The sequence below is a fragment of the Chionomys nivalis genome, chromosome 6, assembly GCF_950005125.1.
Source record: "Chionomys nivalis chromosome 6, mChiNiv1.1, whole genome shotgun sequence".
Lineage (NCBI taxonomy): Eukaryota > Metazoa > Chordata > Mammalia > Rodentia > Cricetidae > Chionomys > Chionomys nivalis.
Window position 1 is genome coordinate 37,709,527 of NC_080091.1, and position 14,806 is coordinate 37,724,332.

The 14,806-nt window shown below is 43.0% G+C and overlaps 1 protein-coding gene across 2 annotated transcripts in view; it reads right to left on the reverse strand.

Annotated features, from left to right (window-relative positions):
- Nucleotides 1–207: 207 nt before the first annotated feature.
- Morc2 (MORC family CW-type zinc finger 2) overlaps nucleotides 208–14,806 on the reverse strand; it is a 46,454-nt gene continuing 31,855 nt past the window's right edge. For both annotated transcript variants that reach the window (XM_057772221.1, XM_057772220.1), the window contains 16 exons: nucleotides 14,295–14,377; nucleotides 13,990–14,075; nucleotides 12,780–12,920; nucleotides 12,538–12,692; nucleotides 12,259–12,387; nucleotides 11,666–11,771; nucleotides 10,910–11,042; nucleotides 8,217–8,291; nucleotides 7,749–8,129; nucleotides 7,127–7,258; nucleotides 6,666–6,720; nucleotides 6,019–6,160; nucleotides 5,670–5,891; nucleotides 5,481–5,574; nucleotides 3,434–3,622; nucleotides 208–2,676 (listed from right to left, as the gene is read on the reverse strand). In XM_057772221.1, the coding sequence (XP_057628204.1) occupies nucleotides 2,608–2,676; nucleotides 3,434–3,622; nucleotides 5,481–5,574; nucleotides 5,670–5,891; nucleotides 6,019–6,160; nucleotides 6,666–6,720; nucleotides 7,127–7,258; nucleotides 7,749–8,129; nucleotides 8,217–8,291; nucleotides 10,910–11,042; nucleotides 11,666–11,771; nucleotides 12,259–12,387; nucleotides 12,538–12,692; nucleotides 12,780–12,920; nucleotides 13,990–14,075; nucleotides 14,295–14,377 (2,192 nt within the window). In that variant the 3' untranslated portion in view covers nucleotides 208–2,607. The remainder of the gene's footprint in view (nucleotides 2,677–3,433; nucleotides 3,623–5,480; nucleotides 5,575–5,669; nucleotides 5,892–6,018; nucleotides 6,161–6,665; nucleotides 6,721–7,126; nucleotides 7,259–7,748; nucleotides 8,130–8,216; nucleotides 8,292–10,909; nucleotides 11,043–11,665; nucleotides 11,772–12,258; nucleotides 12,388–12,537; nucleotides 12,693–12,779; nucleotides 12,921–13,989; nucleotides 14,076–14,294; nucleotides 14,378–14,806) is intronic.

Consider the following 14,806-nt stretch of genomic DNA (forward strand, 5'->3'; position numbering starts at 1 on the left):
TCCTCAGCCTGTACTAATTCTTGGAAAACAAGTGTCATGTCCTTGTCTTTACCTGGTAGTAGACAGAATTTTACTCCCAAATGGGGTTGGAAATTCTAAATCCTACTAAGTTATTTTCCTGAGGATTTTGCAAACTCATGATTTACAAAAAGATCCCTAGTCCTAGATTCAGAACTACATATACCTCTGCACCAAAAAAACACCTGGGCAAGCCAATGAAAATGCCCAGTCACATTTGTGATGCCCAGTATCATTTGGAGATACCCACTATTAATGAGTTACAACTGAAGCTGTTGGGAGCAGAATGGGAATCTATCTGATGTCCTTTCTGGAATTTACCCTGTATACAAGTGTAATGGATAAAAGCATACACACACCACAGCTTTTTCCACAGATGTTAGAAACACAAGTGTTCACAGACTGTTACATGACAACACATTCAAGATAATGAAATGTCCTGTGATGGTTCAGAACAAAGCTGACGTATACTAGACTCACTCTGAAACAAAGTATGACGTACTTGGTGAAAAACCTAAGGAAACCCAAGAGGGCAGATGTGTTGCTGTATCCAAGATGAATAATCTGATCTCTAGGGAGAACGTGGGGATCAGGTAGAAGCCTTGCTTTTCATGTTCAGCCCTTTGTAATAAGTGAATTCTTACCATGTCCACCTGTCACTTAGCATCTTCAACCCTATCCCTCTCTTTTAGAGCCGGTGGATACCTTATCAATCGGTTCCAAGGTCAGCTATTTCATGCTGTTCCCAGGAAAGACCCTATATTTTATCTTGCCATCAGAACAGTAGGACATAGGAACAAGCAGCATTCAGAAAAGCTGAGGTTGGATTTAGTATATCCAGAAAGTTAAAGATAAAACATGTAGGAAGGGCTGGAGAGATGGCTTAGCGGTTAAGAGCATTGCCTGCTCTTCCAAAGGTCCCGAGTTCAATTCCCAGCAACCACATGGTGGCTCACAACCATCTGTAATGAGGTCTAGTGCCCTCTTCTGGCCTGCAGGCATACATGTAGACAGAATATTGTATACATAATAAATAAATATTAAAAAAAAATGTAGGAAATGAAGTTGTTCTGTGTCTGTGGATGTTAAATGAAGCTAAGAACAAAGACAGTGGATATGTAATGGGTGAGGAGGAAGATCTTGTATTTCGCATAAGAATGTACTGAACTTAAGGAGTCTCACCAGTAGAAATTTATGGTAACATGTTTTGATTACATGTGTAGGTTAAAAAAAAGTATTACCTGCCAGTAAAAAAAGCAGGACCAATTTTCTTTAAACAGCGGGTTTAGAGACAAAAATGGACCACACACTGCCTGGATAGGGTCAACAGAAAGTTGGATTGGGGGTTATGTGCACCAACACAGGAAACCCTTCTATTGGAGAATATTCCAGAGAAAAGGACTACTTCTGAATGATACTCCCCTTCCCCCCCCCAAACAATCCTGCATCAGGAATTGTCAGATGGGATAGTCTGGGGCAGCCTAGAACCCAAGCAGGCACTTCTAGCCACATGTGCATAGTCCTCACCAATTCCCCGTCTTCTACAAACACCGTGGGAAGTGGGTAGATGCAGGAAACAAACCCAAAGTGTTTTGGATCAGGAGTACAAAGTCACAGTTCTATCTTCAGAGGTCTTCAACAGAAGTGAAGAGTTGGTGGGACAAGAACCAGAATTCTCCCAATGGCCATCAGATGAAACTCTTGCCTTTCCGGTTCTGAGTAGTTGTCTAAAGCACATGGTCCTCCTCCTCCTCACTGTTTCAGAGTATGGGAGGTGCTGGGCTCTCTGAAGCCCACAAAGGACATAGTAGAAAAGCAGCAGCAAAGGCTCTCCAGGAACTAGCACCACTGAGGAAGCCTCCTCCTCCAGAGAGCTCTTTCACACCTGCACACCCTGAGAATCTTTGGAGTTCAACATTCAGAGTGCTATCCAGCCCAGCAATTTGACCAGTCAGAGCTGTCTACGTTTGAGCTTGGACAGTGTGGTTGACTTGAGAAATGGCTCCTTCAGCAACAAAGTAGGTGGTACGTTGGGAAATTTGAGCATTAAGAATCATCTCCAAGCTGCCTGGGTAAGACAGCCAGGATGACTCTGACAGCTGCTCAGGTAGCCTACAGACCTTCACAGCCCTGACTGGACACCAGGAGATCTGCTACAGGAAGTCTTTCTGATATTGGACCTGCTTTGATCACCCCCTTGTGGGTCTTGTAGATCTGAGTCTCTGGGGCCACATACTTTTCATATCCCATTGTTGATCTTCCTGTCCTCGGAGCCTCTCCAACTTCAGGTTGGTGCTTGCTTCATCCTATGTTGAGGTTCCAGGAGCTCAATGGCTCAGACTCTGTGCCCTTTCCTCAAGAGTCACACAAAAGAACAGTCTCACAGCAGGCATTAACATCTTCTCTTTTAAAAAATAAATATTTATGTAAACTTAGGGCGGAAGATTCAAGGAATCTCCTTCCCAAAGCACAAATGGCCCACATGAGTCAAACCAAGATTAAGTCCACCAACTCACTAATGAAATCCCCTTCCCCAGAAGCTGCTGTGCTGAGGCAGGTGTGCAGAGGAATTATCTGCCTCCCAGCTCCTCAGTCCCCTTTGGTGATGAGGTCCTCAATGTAGGCATCCAGCTCGTCATCTGTATTGATGTCTATGTCCTGGAACAGAGTGGGGTGGGGATCAGTTGGAGCAGGAAAACAGGTTGGGGGTTAGGACTGGGCCAGAATTCCATTCTGTTCTCTTGCCCAGCTCTCTGTTTCTTGTTCCTGCCCTGTTTCTAAATCTGTTATCCTTTGTTAGAACTCATTGTACATGCCCAGGAATGCCAGGTTCTCTGCATCCCTCCACCTAGTGTCTTATATTGAAAATTGGACTATGCCACATCCCCCAGTAATGTTCTGTTCTTGGGTTTCAAACCACATACTTAGAGGTCCTGTCTCTCCTACCATCCATAACTCCCTACTATAGCTTAGCCAGATCCTAGTCTCCAGAGTCCATCCTAGTCTAGTTGCCTCCCCATTGGATTCAGTCTCCTTTGTTACTTTAGAGACCATCCCATTTATAGCTCTAGCTTCTCTACAAGCCTGCCCCCAGTCTACTGTGTAGAAGAAAGATGAACCAGACCCCTAAGGGGCAACATCCCACTTCTCCACTACTCAACCCCACCTGGGACCCATTTAGATAAGTAAGAATTTTGCTTATGGCTTAAAGGGTTCTCAAAGCAAACTGTATACGGTCTGTGGGATCTGGCTGGGATGAGGCCCAGGCAGCTCTATCACTTCAAGCCCTCTTGTGAGGACTCAGAGCAGCAGCCAGGGCTGGAAACAGACTCTTGTGGGTAGTTAGTCCTGTGAAAAGTCCAGCCTCACTCCAAGACCAGTTAGTCTAGCTTCTCCAAGGAATTTGCTGGCTCACCTCCTGTACTTTTTGCAGGAGTGCTACAATGTTGGTCCTCAACTTCTGTAACTTTTCTTCTGTCTCACGAAGCTTTCTCTCAGAGGTGCGCAAGCTCTCCTCTGAGGCTTTTGCCCGTGAGTCAGCACGACTTTGGTAGGAATGACACAGATTCTGGAGTCCCACCTCATACTGCTTGAAGTACTCTTTCTGTGGAAGGAAACACGATAGGGCCATAAGTTCACAAGTAACTTGGGTTTCTTTCAGTACTGGGGGAAAGCAGTCTTCTAGAACCAAGGTAAAGAGATTTTAGTAGCAGTCCTTTGGGGATACCACAAGGATGAGGATACAATGCACTCAGCAAAGTGCTTAGTAAACTGAGAGGATGGCTTCCCTTCCACACAGCTAAAAAGGACTGTAGAATCATTCTCCTAGCTTAATCACACCCCTCTAACTCCAGAATAGGACTTCTATATCCAACATCGTGTTAGGATCAAAGAGCTACCAAGCACCTACCAACAGCAATTATCCCCAGATTTGTTTAGTTGTAAAACAAAGCCTTTTATTATGAGGTGGTTAAAAGTAGTTAAAAACAATTTTAAGTCGTATCCCAGTATGATCTGCTCAGAAACTGTCACTGAGAAGGGAAGTCATCTTCATAGGAAAACTACCACAGGTCCTGGCTATCCAGTGTACTTATTTGCTTCTCTGAAGGCTGCGTGAGTCGCTGCACTGAGGGGCTTACAATCTACACTACGGTCTCACACCATGATGACAACAGAAACTTCACATTTTACATAAAAAATATCTTGGCTGCACAAAATAAATTTTAAGCCAAATGCAAATATCTTAAAGACAATTATATTAAACTTTTAATTGTGAAATTACTGAAGAGCACCATTTACAGTCTGATAAGGAATAAAATGAACAAAATTGAAAGTTTGGTTTTAGAAATTACAACCAGAAGATCAAAGTTGTGTACTACTACTTTTACAAAAACAAGCTAGATATTATTTTTAGACTTGGACAATCACACTGATTCTCTTTGGGCTGAGCGACAGTGCTTACTGCTGAGGTCCTGCCGTACTCTGGCTTTTGCTTTGAATTTCACAGGTTGATGCCAAAAGTAACAAGTTGAAGATGTTTGTTCTCCTAGGGCCTCTGGAGAGCCCAGTCTAAACAAGGGCAAAAGCTACAGTCTGGGCTGGGCTTGCTGTGAGACAAGAATGTGGCATGACATGCTACTAAAAGTGCCCCCATAAAGGCCAGGACAGCAGACAAAAATCAACTTGGGTGTTTCTGTAAATAAAGCTTTATCCTTGATGGACGCCTCTGGATACTTTCATGCTGTAATTGCAGAGCTGAGTAATTTTACACACCATATAGTCTACAAACCCATTATTATTGGCTAACTGGCCCTGGGCATGGTTCAGATCAACAATTCTTTCTGCCTCAACCATTTCCAACATAAAAATGAGGCTTAGATTGATACCCAAAGATGCACCATATCATCAAATCTTTCAGCCTGCTGCTGCTTACAAAAGCCTCCTGCCCTCGCCTCCAAACAGTCCCCTGCACTTACAAAAGCAGGCATTTATTGAAGCCCTAGCTGTTTTATTTGGTTAGAGTTTTTTGGTGTTTTCCCTCTCTACCAAGTTGCTAAGGCTCTCTGGCCACTGCCACAACATTCATTTCTCTCAGGCTATGGCCAGCTACCTAGTAGCAGCAAGTCCACCTCTAGCAAATCTTAAAATGGCAGAAGCAAAAAGCCAGCAGAGTCCTCTGGGCTACATGAGTTCTCATGTTCATCTCCAGATACCACCACTTTCCCTCTTCCTCTCTCCAAGTCCCAAGTTCTAGGTATGCTGAGTCTAATCTCATTAGTGTTACCTAGGACAGATTTGAGAAAAAGAAAAGAGATGCACGTATCCTAAATCTGAAAAGGAGCCTCAAGGGGTGAAGCTAGCTTTCTTTCCTGCACACCAGTCCTATCTTCTCAAATCTTCCCTCAGTAAGAAGGGAAGATGATGAGATGCTAATAAGCAACCAAAGATCAGGCCAGACTCACCAGAGGAAAAGATATTAGTTCTTCTGAATTCATAGCACTCAGCTCCTTCTTGGAGATGGGGAAACTCGGAGGCAAGAAATATCGCAAGCAATTGCTAAGTAGGAAAAAAAGGGAGGGACAGGAACTCAGAATAGCATGGAAAAAAGTGAACTATCGTCAGCCCTAAGAAAAAGGCAAAGAAACACAAACCGAAGAATCTGGACCAGAAGGTCAATAGTCTCATGGTTGGTACTTGGGGCAGTAGTGTCAGGCTCAATGGCTAGACCATCAGAGGTAGATGGCTCTGGTAAGGCCACAGCCTGTTGGGCTACAGGCTCCTCCTCCTCTCCACCTTCTTGCTGCGTGTCAGGACTCTGATGCTCTGGAGAAGGTGGCTTCATCAGTCGTACATCTTCACTGCCTTTCTCCACCCTATGGAGGACAGAGCGTATCATGTCTGTCCTAAGCTCCTAACAGGCTGCTAGGAAGGACATGAGGGTACCGCTTCCCTTTATTCTAATTAACTTCTGCTATTCTGACATCCCAGAAGAGGGCATACCAGCGGTCTCTTGGTGTTGTGTCTGTGGGCACGTAGTCAAACTTCACTTTCCACCGGACCACATTCTTGCCCATCTCTACAGCTGTGACACGACCTGTGTACCACTCCCGGTTCACACGTACCTCTACATGCAGCCCTTTATCTGAGAATTCAAACACAAGTGAAAATCAGAGAACTACATCAGTGCTCCTGACTTAGCCAGTGCTGTACTTGTACAAGGTCCCCAGGTGAGTCCCCCAGTATGCACTCTGAAGTTTGGCAATGCGGATTCTTCCATCTGTCATAGAGCCAAGACACAGGATGAGTGACTTGCCAAGGACAAACACCAAAGAATTTGTGTCAAAACAAAACAAACAAAAAAACCCAAAAGCAGAAAACCACAAGTCAAGCATGATGGCTCATGCCTTTTAATCCCAGTACTAGGAGACTGAGCCAGAGGATTACAAATGCAAGGCCAAACTGGACCATCTAATGCATGTCTGCTCAAAAATCTCAAGCATCACAAGTAAAATTAAACATCATGAAGGGAAAGCTGGACCAACTATAGAAACCAAGCCCAAAGAGCTGTTAACTTAAGGAGGAAGCTGCTGACAGTAAAGGCTCTACTTCCATTTCTAAAACAGGCTGACAGGACTCCCTAAACTTACCTTTCTGAGCCTTCTTGAGTTCAGCTGAGTCATCTTCCCCAGCACTGTCTGAGAGCTGCGAGGAGAACGGTCTATTAGAAGCTTCTTCAAGTGGTCATTGTTTGTCAAGGAGGGCTCTTTTGTGTTACTGGCTACTCATGGTCACCAGCTATAACATGTCTTTTTATTCTGTCCCAGGTATCTACCCTTCCACCACCTTTATGAATAAAACAGCAGGCAAGAGACACATTTCAAGTGATTCTAGGCTCCTAGGTGTACACACACACACACACACCACATACGGACGTATACACTGGCCCATTATTAGAACAAACCTCAAGATCCTACCTGGCCCCATGTCTCTACTCATTAGGGTAACAGGTTAAGAGGTCAACTAGGCTCAAAGCCTCAGGGCATGAACACAATGGGCGCTGGCAGAGGCCCAGGGAGGCAATCCCTGTGAGCCTCATGTGATCACCCACCTCATTTGCCTCCTTCTTTTCCTCCTTCACAGAAAACTTGCTCCGTTTACATCTTTCTTTCCTCTTTTCAGCTTCTTCTTCAGCCTCTTCCTCATCAGAGACTGCAAGACTCCGTTTCCGTCCTGAGGTGGCCTAGATCAGGAGAGTAGGAGCATGAAGGCCCTGTTCGGCCTTCAGATTTTATACAGCCTAAAGAACTATTCAAAAGAGCTTATGTCAGTTTCTGCTCGGAATTACTCAGTACACACACAAGCAACCTCCTGGTACTTATACTATGTGGACTTTTGACAAAAGTTGTCACCTGAGAAGATTCTTGTTTAACCTTAGTCAGCCAAGCCCTCCTTGAAAAACAATGACTACTGCCATAATCTACCAAAGCTGTCTGTCACCAAGTTAACAAGAAGCCAATGGAGTTGACTCAAGTTTGCAGCAGACCAAGGTTGGGTTTGCTGGGTAAAAAACTCACTGTGTAAGTTCTGAGCAAGTCTCTTGCTATATAGGCTCCTCTTCTTCAAAGGCATCAGAAAAGCATGGAGATTCAGTGATCCTGGATTCCCTAGTATAACTTTTCCCCTACAGCATTGCTAATGAGCTGGAACATGGAGGAGGCAAAGTGTCTCACCACAGAATGTTTAACAGGTGTCTCCGGCTTCTTGACCACTGGAGTCTTGATGGCTTTTTGAGCAGGAATCTCCCGAAGGTTCTTGGAGTTCTGGAGTAGAGATGGTGACGGGGGCTGCACAGGAGGGGTGGGTCGGGGTGCAGTTTTGATGGGAGAGTTTGCAGGCTTTCGAGGTGCCTCAGCTGGCTGGAGCAGCCTGGATACACTAGTTTCACCTCGGGCTGCGGTAGCAGGCAGCTTTGGGGGGTTGCTGATAACCGAAGCCTTTCGGAGTTGGCTAGTTGGTCTAGGAGTTTGAACAGAAGGGGGTCTGCTAGGAGCATTCTTGATCACGGCAGGTAAAGGGGGTGACCGAGGACGCTGAGGTCTCCGTACAGGTTCCTAAAAAAAGTCCAAAGACAGTGGGAACATTGGTACTAGCTTAAGACACCAGAAGAGCCCCGCCTCCCTTATGTCCCTGGGCTTTACTTCAGTGGAAGGTCTGGTAGTCACTTCTAAGGGCAATTTCTTCAGGTCAGCTTGTGAGCGGATGGGTGTGGTTTTCTGCAAAACAAAGGTAATGATAAATTCTTTAAAATCTTTTTGGAACCTCACTATGTGCCTAAGACAGTGATCTAGGTCTATTTCTGAAAGTTTGCTATTATCACTACAAAGGCAGTATGTGTGTACACGCATGTATATATTCATATACATTATATACATACATACACACACACAGATAATACATCTATATGCACACAGATATAAATATAAAGGGTACCTAAGTGACTGATTCAGCAACTGAGAGACTGGGGAAGTCTTTAGAGTTTCTAAAAAGGAAACCAAAAAGGTGGGAAAGGACTGGTAAGAGAAGTTGGCATGAGGCCAGAGAAGGGAGTAGAATTCAGCATGCTTAAGACATTTACAAACTAGGTAGTGGTGGCAAAAGCTTTTAATCCCAGCACTTGGGATTTTTTTGTAATTTGTGAAATTGAAAAGAGTTTACAAGCCGGGCGGTGGTGGCGCACGCCTTTAATCCCAGCACTTGGGAGGCAGAGGCAGGCAGATCTCTGTGAGTTCGAGTCCAGCCTGGTCTACAAGAGCTAGTTCCAGGACAGGCTCCAAAGCTACAGAGAAACCCTGTCTCTGTAAACTCCCCCAGCAAAAGGCATTTTCAGTTAGTAAGTATAGACACAGAAGAAAGGAAAATAATTTTGTAACAAATACAAAATTGGGCTCATTGGTTAAAAGTGCAAATTGGTCTTATAGGGCACCAGAGTTCAGTTCCCATTATCTATAATCTGATGCCCTCTTCTGGATGCCACAGGCACCTGCACACATTCCATGCACACACTTGTGCATGTACAGGCAGACACATTTTTAAAATAGTAAAAATAAATCATTTAAAAAATATGAAATCGGGCTGGAGAGATGGCTCAGCGGTTAAGAGCATTGCCTGCTCTTCCAAAGGTCCTGAGTTCAATTCCCGGCAACCACATGGTGGCTCACAGCCATCTGTAATGATGTCTGGCGCCCTCTTCTGGCCTGCAGACATACACACAGACAGAATATTGTATACATAATAAATAAATAAATAAATAAATAAATAAATAAATAAATAAATATGAAATCATGAAACATTAAGCACATACGAAAATTTGATCAACCTTAAAAATAAAAAAATCTTTGCTGATCAAATTTGCAATATAAAGAACTCTTCTGCATACTGGTAAAATGTGCAAAATTGTGGAGGGCACATGACTGGGAGAAGAGGAGAGAGGAGAAACTGGTTGGGATGTAATATATGAGAGAAGAAATAAACTGAAAAATGCAAAACAGTACATTGCCTGCAAGGCTATTTTTTATTTTATTTTCAAATTTTATTTATTTATATTTTATGTATGAGTGCTCTGCATGTACACCTGCATGCCCACCAGAAGAGGGCACCAGACCTCATTATAGATGATCATGAGCCACCATGTGGGTGGCTGGGAATTGAACTCAGGACCTCTGGAACAGCAGCCAGTGCTCTTTATCTCTGAGCCATCTCTCCAGTTCTCGAGAAGAATTCTTTTAAAACCATAACATTTTGTAAACTCTTCTTTCTTTGTTTTTTTCTTTCCGAGATAGGGTTTCTCTGTAGCTTTGGAGCCTGTCTTAGAACTAGCTCTTGTAGACCAGGCTGGACTCGAACTCACAGAGATTCGCCTGCCTCTGCCTCCCAAGTGCTGGGATTAAAGGCTTGTGCCACCACCGCCCGGCTTGTAAACTCTTTTCAATTTCACAAATTACCAAAAAATTATTATGCACTAAAAATAATATATGCATATATTAAATATACACGGGACGGTTGGCTATGACTACTAAAAATTATATAGAGAGGTTTTTAAGTGTAGGCTTTCATGCAAAATTAGAAAGAGCTACCCCAGAGAATCTTAAGTCTAAGACCGGCCTGAAAGGTAAACTCAATGAGATTTAAAGAAATAAAAAAATAAGGGGCTGGAGAGATGGCTCAGAGGTTAAGAGAACTGGCTTTACTTCCAAAGGTCCTGAGTTCAATTCCCAGCAACCTATGGTGGCTCACAACCATCTGAAATGAAATATGCTGCCCTCTTCTGGCCTTCAGGGACATATGCAGGCAGACCACTGTATACTTAATAAATAAATCTTAATAAAAAAGAAAGAAAAATAATAAAATAAAAAGCAAGAAAAGTCATCTAAAAATGTTCAAGAACTATGTAGTTTCAACCCTACACAGCATAAACATGTATTTCCAAAATAGAAATAAATTAAATGAAGTAGAAAACTAAAAAAAAAAAAAAAAAAAAAAAAGCAAGAAAAGGGTTTAGGGATGTAGGTCAGTGGTACAGCTTGCCTAATACATACATAGACAAAGTAGTTTAATTCTTAATGGGAGGAGGAGGCAAAAAAAAGTTATAAAACTATTGATATTTGTTTTTTGGAATGCTTATACACTCTAAATACATCGGACCAATTTGGATATATAAAAACAATAATTTGTTACCTAAATAATCAACAAGGTGCACTGGAAAAGTGTTTGGAATTCGGGTCAGAAAACCTTGGTGTGAACACATGAAAGGGACACGAAAGCCACTGAAAGCTTCTATCCTGGACAGACTGCTGACACAGGCTGGCTCTGCCCACTGCTCACAATGGCATACCTGAAGAGCTTCTAGTTTTTCCTGCTGCTGGCGAATTTTCTCTGTCAGCTGCTTCTGCTTTTCTTCCTGTGTCTTTAGGTCCTTTTTTAATGTCCCCAAGGGAACCTTCTGCTTCTGTTCAGAAGCTTCACAGCTGTAAAGGGAAGAAACTGGTGGCAAAGCAGCATTCCGATAGGACAGAGACTTGCTGTCTGACAACCACCACAGAGCTTCCAATGTATAAAAATGGTATGTTACAGGACACATTTATTTGTCCTTCTTGTGCACAAATCATGTGCAGCAGCATTGCCCTCAAGAAATACCCCAAGAGTGGAGGGAACAGTGGTGGGGCTGGTAAATGTCGAGTTAGCTTTACTGTCAACTTGACACACACAGCCTAAAGTCATCTGAGAAGAAAGCCTGGATTGAGGAAGTGCCTAGATCAGACTGGTCTGTGGGCATTCCATGTTTGTCAGGGATTGCCTTGTTAATTGATGTATGGGGCCCCAACCCACTACAGATGGTAATCCCAAGGCAGGCAGTCTTGAGCTGTACAAGAAAGCCAGCTAAGCATGAGCCTGAGTTACTGAGCCACTGTAACAATGTTTCTTCATGGTTCTACTTCAAATTCCTGACTTTTCTAAATGATGGACTGTACTTGGAAGTATAAGCCAAATTGCTTCTGCGGTATCTGATGTTCTGTGATGTCTACACAGCAACAGAAAGAAAACTCTAACAGGGAGGGAAGAGCAATCATAATCCTTGTTAAAGACTCACCGGTCCTGCTCAGGATCGGGGTTCATGGAGCAAACCCAAGTATCAGGATAATCTTTTTCTACTGAACTCAGCTGGAAGGGGAGTGTCCTCCATTTCAGACACAGATCTGCAAGAAAGAAAACACCCCTCCCTACATGTCAGCCACACCTATCAACAATTACTGGAATCCAGGCTCCTCATCTTAGCAAAGATGTCCTGGACTTTCAACACTATTTATTATTACAAAACTGATACATTTACCTTATGGACAGAGATTAGAGCAAGGATTAAAAATATTATGGAATCTAAATGCCACCAGCCCTTCCTTTCTCTAGGCTCAGTCATTTATTCATTCTAGATACATGGTACCAAACCTATTGAGCCTGGCCCAGCTGTGGTATGAAATGTCTCCAAGGTGGTGTGACTGTCCACATCATTAAGAGAAACTGGAGAACTAACACAGCTTCAAGACTGTGCTCACAGAGCCACTGCCAAACAGATCATGTTCCTGCTGGAAGCTATGTTTATGAATATTAGTCAAGTCAGAAGGCCAGCAGGAGGGCACAGATCCTCACGATAGGAGCTTAGAGAAGAGTTCTCACTACTCAACTCACCACACTGGATAGTGGTTGGGATTTCCATAGCCCTCCGGCGTTTGAAACGCAGCTCACTGGATGGAGGTTGGTTCCAGTTGGCAGAAAGGTAGCCAAACTCATCCCAAAACTTGATGATTCCACGCTGGGCTAGAAGGCGAATGCCCACACATTACATTAGAAGCAGGCCTCATCAGCCTCACCATCTTCCTAACTGATAAACTCACCCTCTCAAGCCATAAAAGCATCTTAAGGCTCAAGATAAAAGAGAGGCTGAGGCCTGGCTCCCAGTCCCATTACCAATGGCAATGTCCTTCCAGTACTGTGCCAAGTGCTCCCCCATTGCTCGTAGTAGATGTCGGTACTCCTTAGCATCAGCGAAGTCCTGCTTGTTATGTGTAGGTTCCAGAACCAAGTAGGGCACATCAACAACCCCAACAACCCCACCACATGCCCTGCAAGGACAAAAAAGTCACAACTGTCACCAAAACTCTTTTGCCATTCACCCTGGGCTGAAAAACCTCTCCTAGAGCAGTACTCACATGCCCCCTTCCAGCTGTGGGCCCACTTTCTCATACATCTTGATCAGGCGACTACAATTGTAGATAAACATACCATCTAGGTCCCGGTGTTCAATATTGACCCCAAAAACAAAATTCAGTTCCTTGGGTTCTTTGAGTGCTCTAATAAAGAGGAAAAAAACAAAACCAAAACCATCAAGCCTATTAACTCATTAGCACAAAAACAATATGGTAATAATGGTGTGTTAAGATTTTTGAGACATGTTAAAATTTTCCATCTCCATTCAATGTGTGATGTTAGACTTGATAAGGATAAACTGTTCAGTGATCCTCTGTATAAACATAGAATTCTGGTTTATGTTGTAAAACAGAGATGATTTAAATATGAATGTGGTACTATGAAATTGCTGCAAATCTCTGCAAGGAGAGTTAGATAGTAGAATAAAGATAACATTATAATCATACCATCCTCAAAATCGCAATTATGTTAACAGCAATAGTTCTGTTTGTTTAGTTTTTTTCAAGACAGAATCTTGGAACTCACTCTGTAGACCAGGCTGGCCTCAAACTCACAGAGAAAGTCACCTGTTTCTGCCTTCCAAGTACTGGGATTAAAGGTGTTCACTAATATGCCTGATTTATACAACAATAAGAGTTTTAAAGGCAAAAAATTAACAAGAATACTTAAGAGAAGACACTCATATGACATGTCAAGAAAATCTTGGGACAAGTTAGAGTGAAGTGACCTGAAACTTCTGCTTGTGACAAGGAAACAACCTGGACTTTAGCTAGGAATTCATGCCCTAGGGCCTGAGAAGCTCTAAACAGAGTTAAGATCAGCGATCTGATGAGTTAGAACCAAAAGGCACAAAATTCAATCTATAGTATCTTTCTACATTTATAATGAGTAGAGAAAATAAATTATGAACATATAAAAATAAATACACATATTTTCATAAGCATAAGGGAGTTTCACATTTATTTAAATGTCTATTTTTCAAGTTTTACACAATGGGTATTTTGTACAACATTAACAGAAAAGAGTAAGAAAAGGATAGCAGTGAGTTAAGTGTCAGTTCTGCCTGTCTTCTGCAGGATCAGAAGCGTCTGACCAGCATTTGCAATCACAGCAGTGATGTTTTTCTCCAAGTAAACTTGGTAGCAAATGGCAACCTGCCAGTGCAAATGGTACATAATTTTAAAGGCCCAAAGGTCTGTCCCAAGTACTAACCGCTGCTTGGCATCCTTGATCCTTTTCTTGACATCAGCTTCTCTACGCAGGGTGATGGCTGTATTCTGGACCTGCCGCAACATCACCTGCCAATACATAATCAGTAAGACAGGGGAGGAAGTGCTCTATGCTACATTAAGTGATATCACCTGGATACTAAAACACACCTGAAGATTACGCCTTTATATAGAAAAGTGACCTTACTGGGGACAAACTTCAAAGCTGTATTTCATTTTACTAAGGTCAGGATACTGGATTCCAATGCCACATATGCAAGGAAAGAGAGTTTGGGTCTGAGGACTTACCCTAGAGTCCCGTGTCAGGTCCCCACCCATTCGTACTTCTAAAGTCCGAGCTTTGCTTTCTGCCTCACGGGCCTTCTCTTCAGCTAAATCCAGAAGAAATCAAAAGTTCAGAACTCTGTCATCCTTCCTTGACCCTGCTACACAAGAAGAGCATAATGACAAGGGCCACATGGGGCAGCCTCTGGGCCTAAACTACAGAACTGCACCAGAAAAAACAAAACAAACAAACAAACAGGCAACGACTGACATTCAAAACTGTCATGGACAAGATGGTACATCTTATATTTACAGTAATCTGTAAGCTAAGGCAGGAGGATCATTGAGTTTGAGGCCAACATGGGATATAAAGTAAGTAAGTCTATCTCAAAATCATAACCTTAAGCAAAGCCTTATTTATACTTCTCTTTTGTTTCACAAATAACTTACAATAGTTAAAAAAATTATTCAATGGGAATTCAACCTTCAGTATGAACTGAAGCCTGAAGAATGCTTTAGACAATCGCCCCCACCAA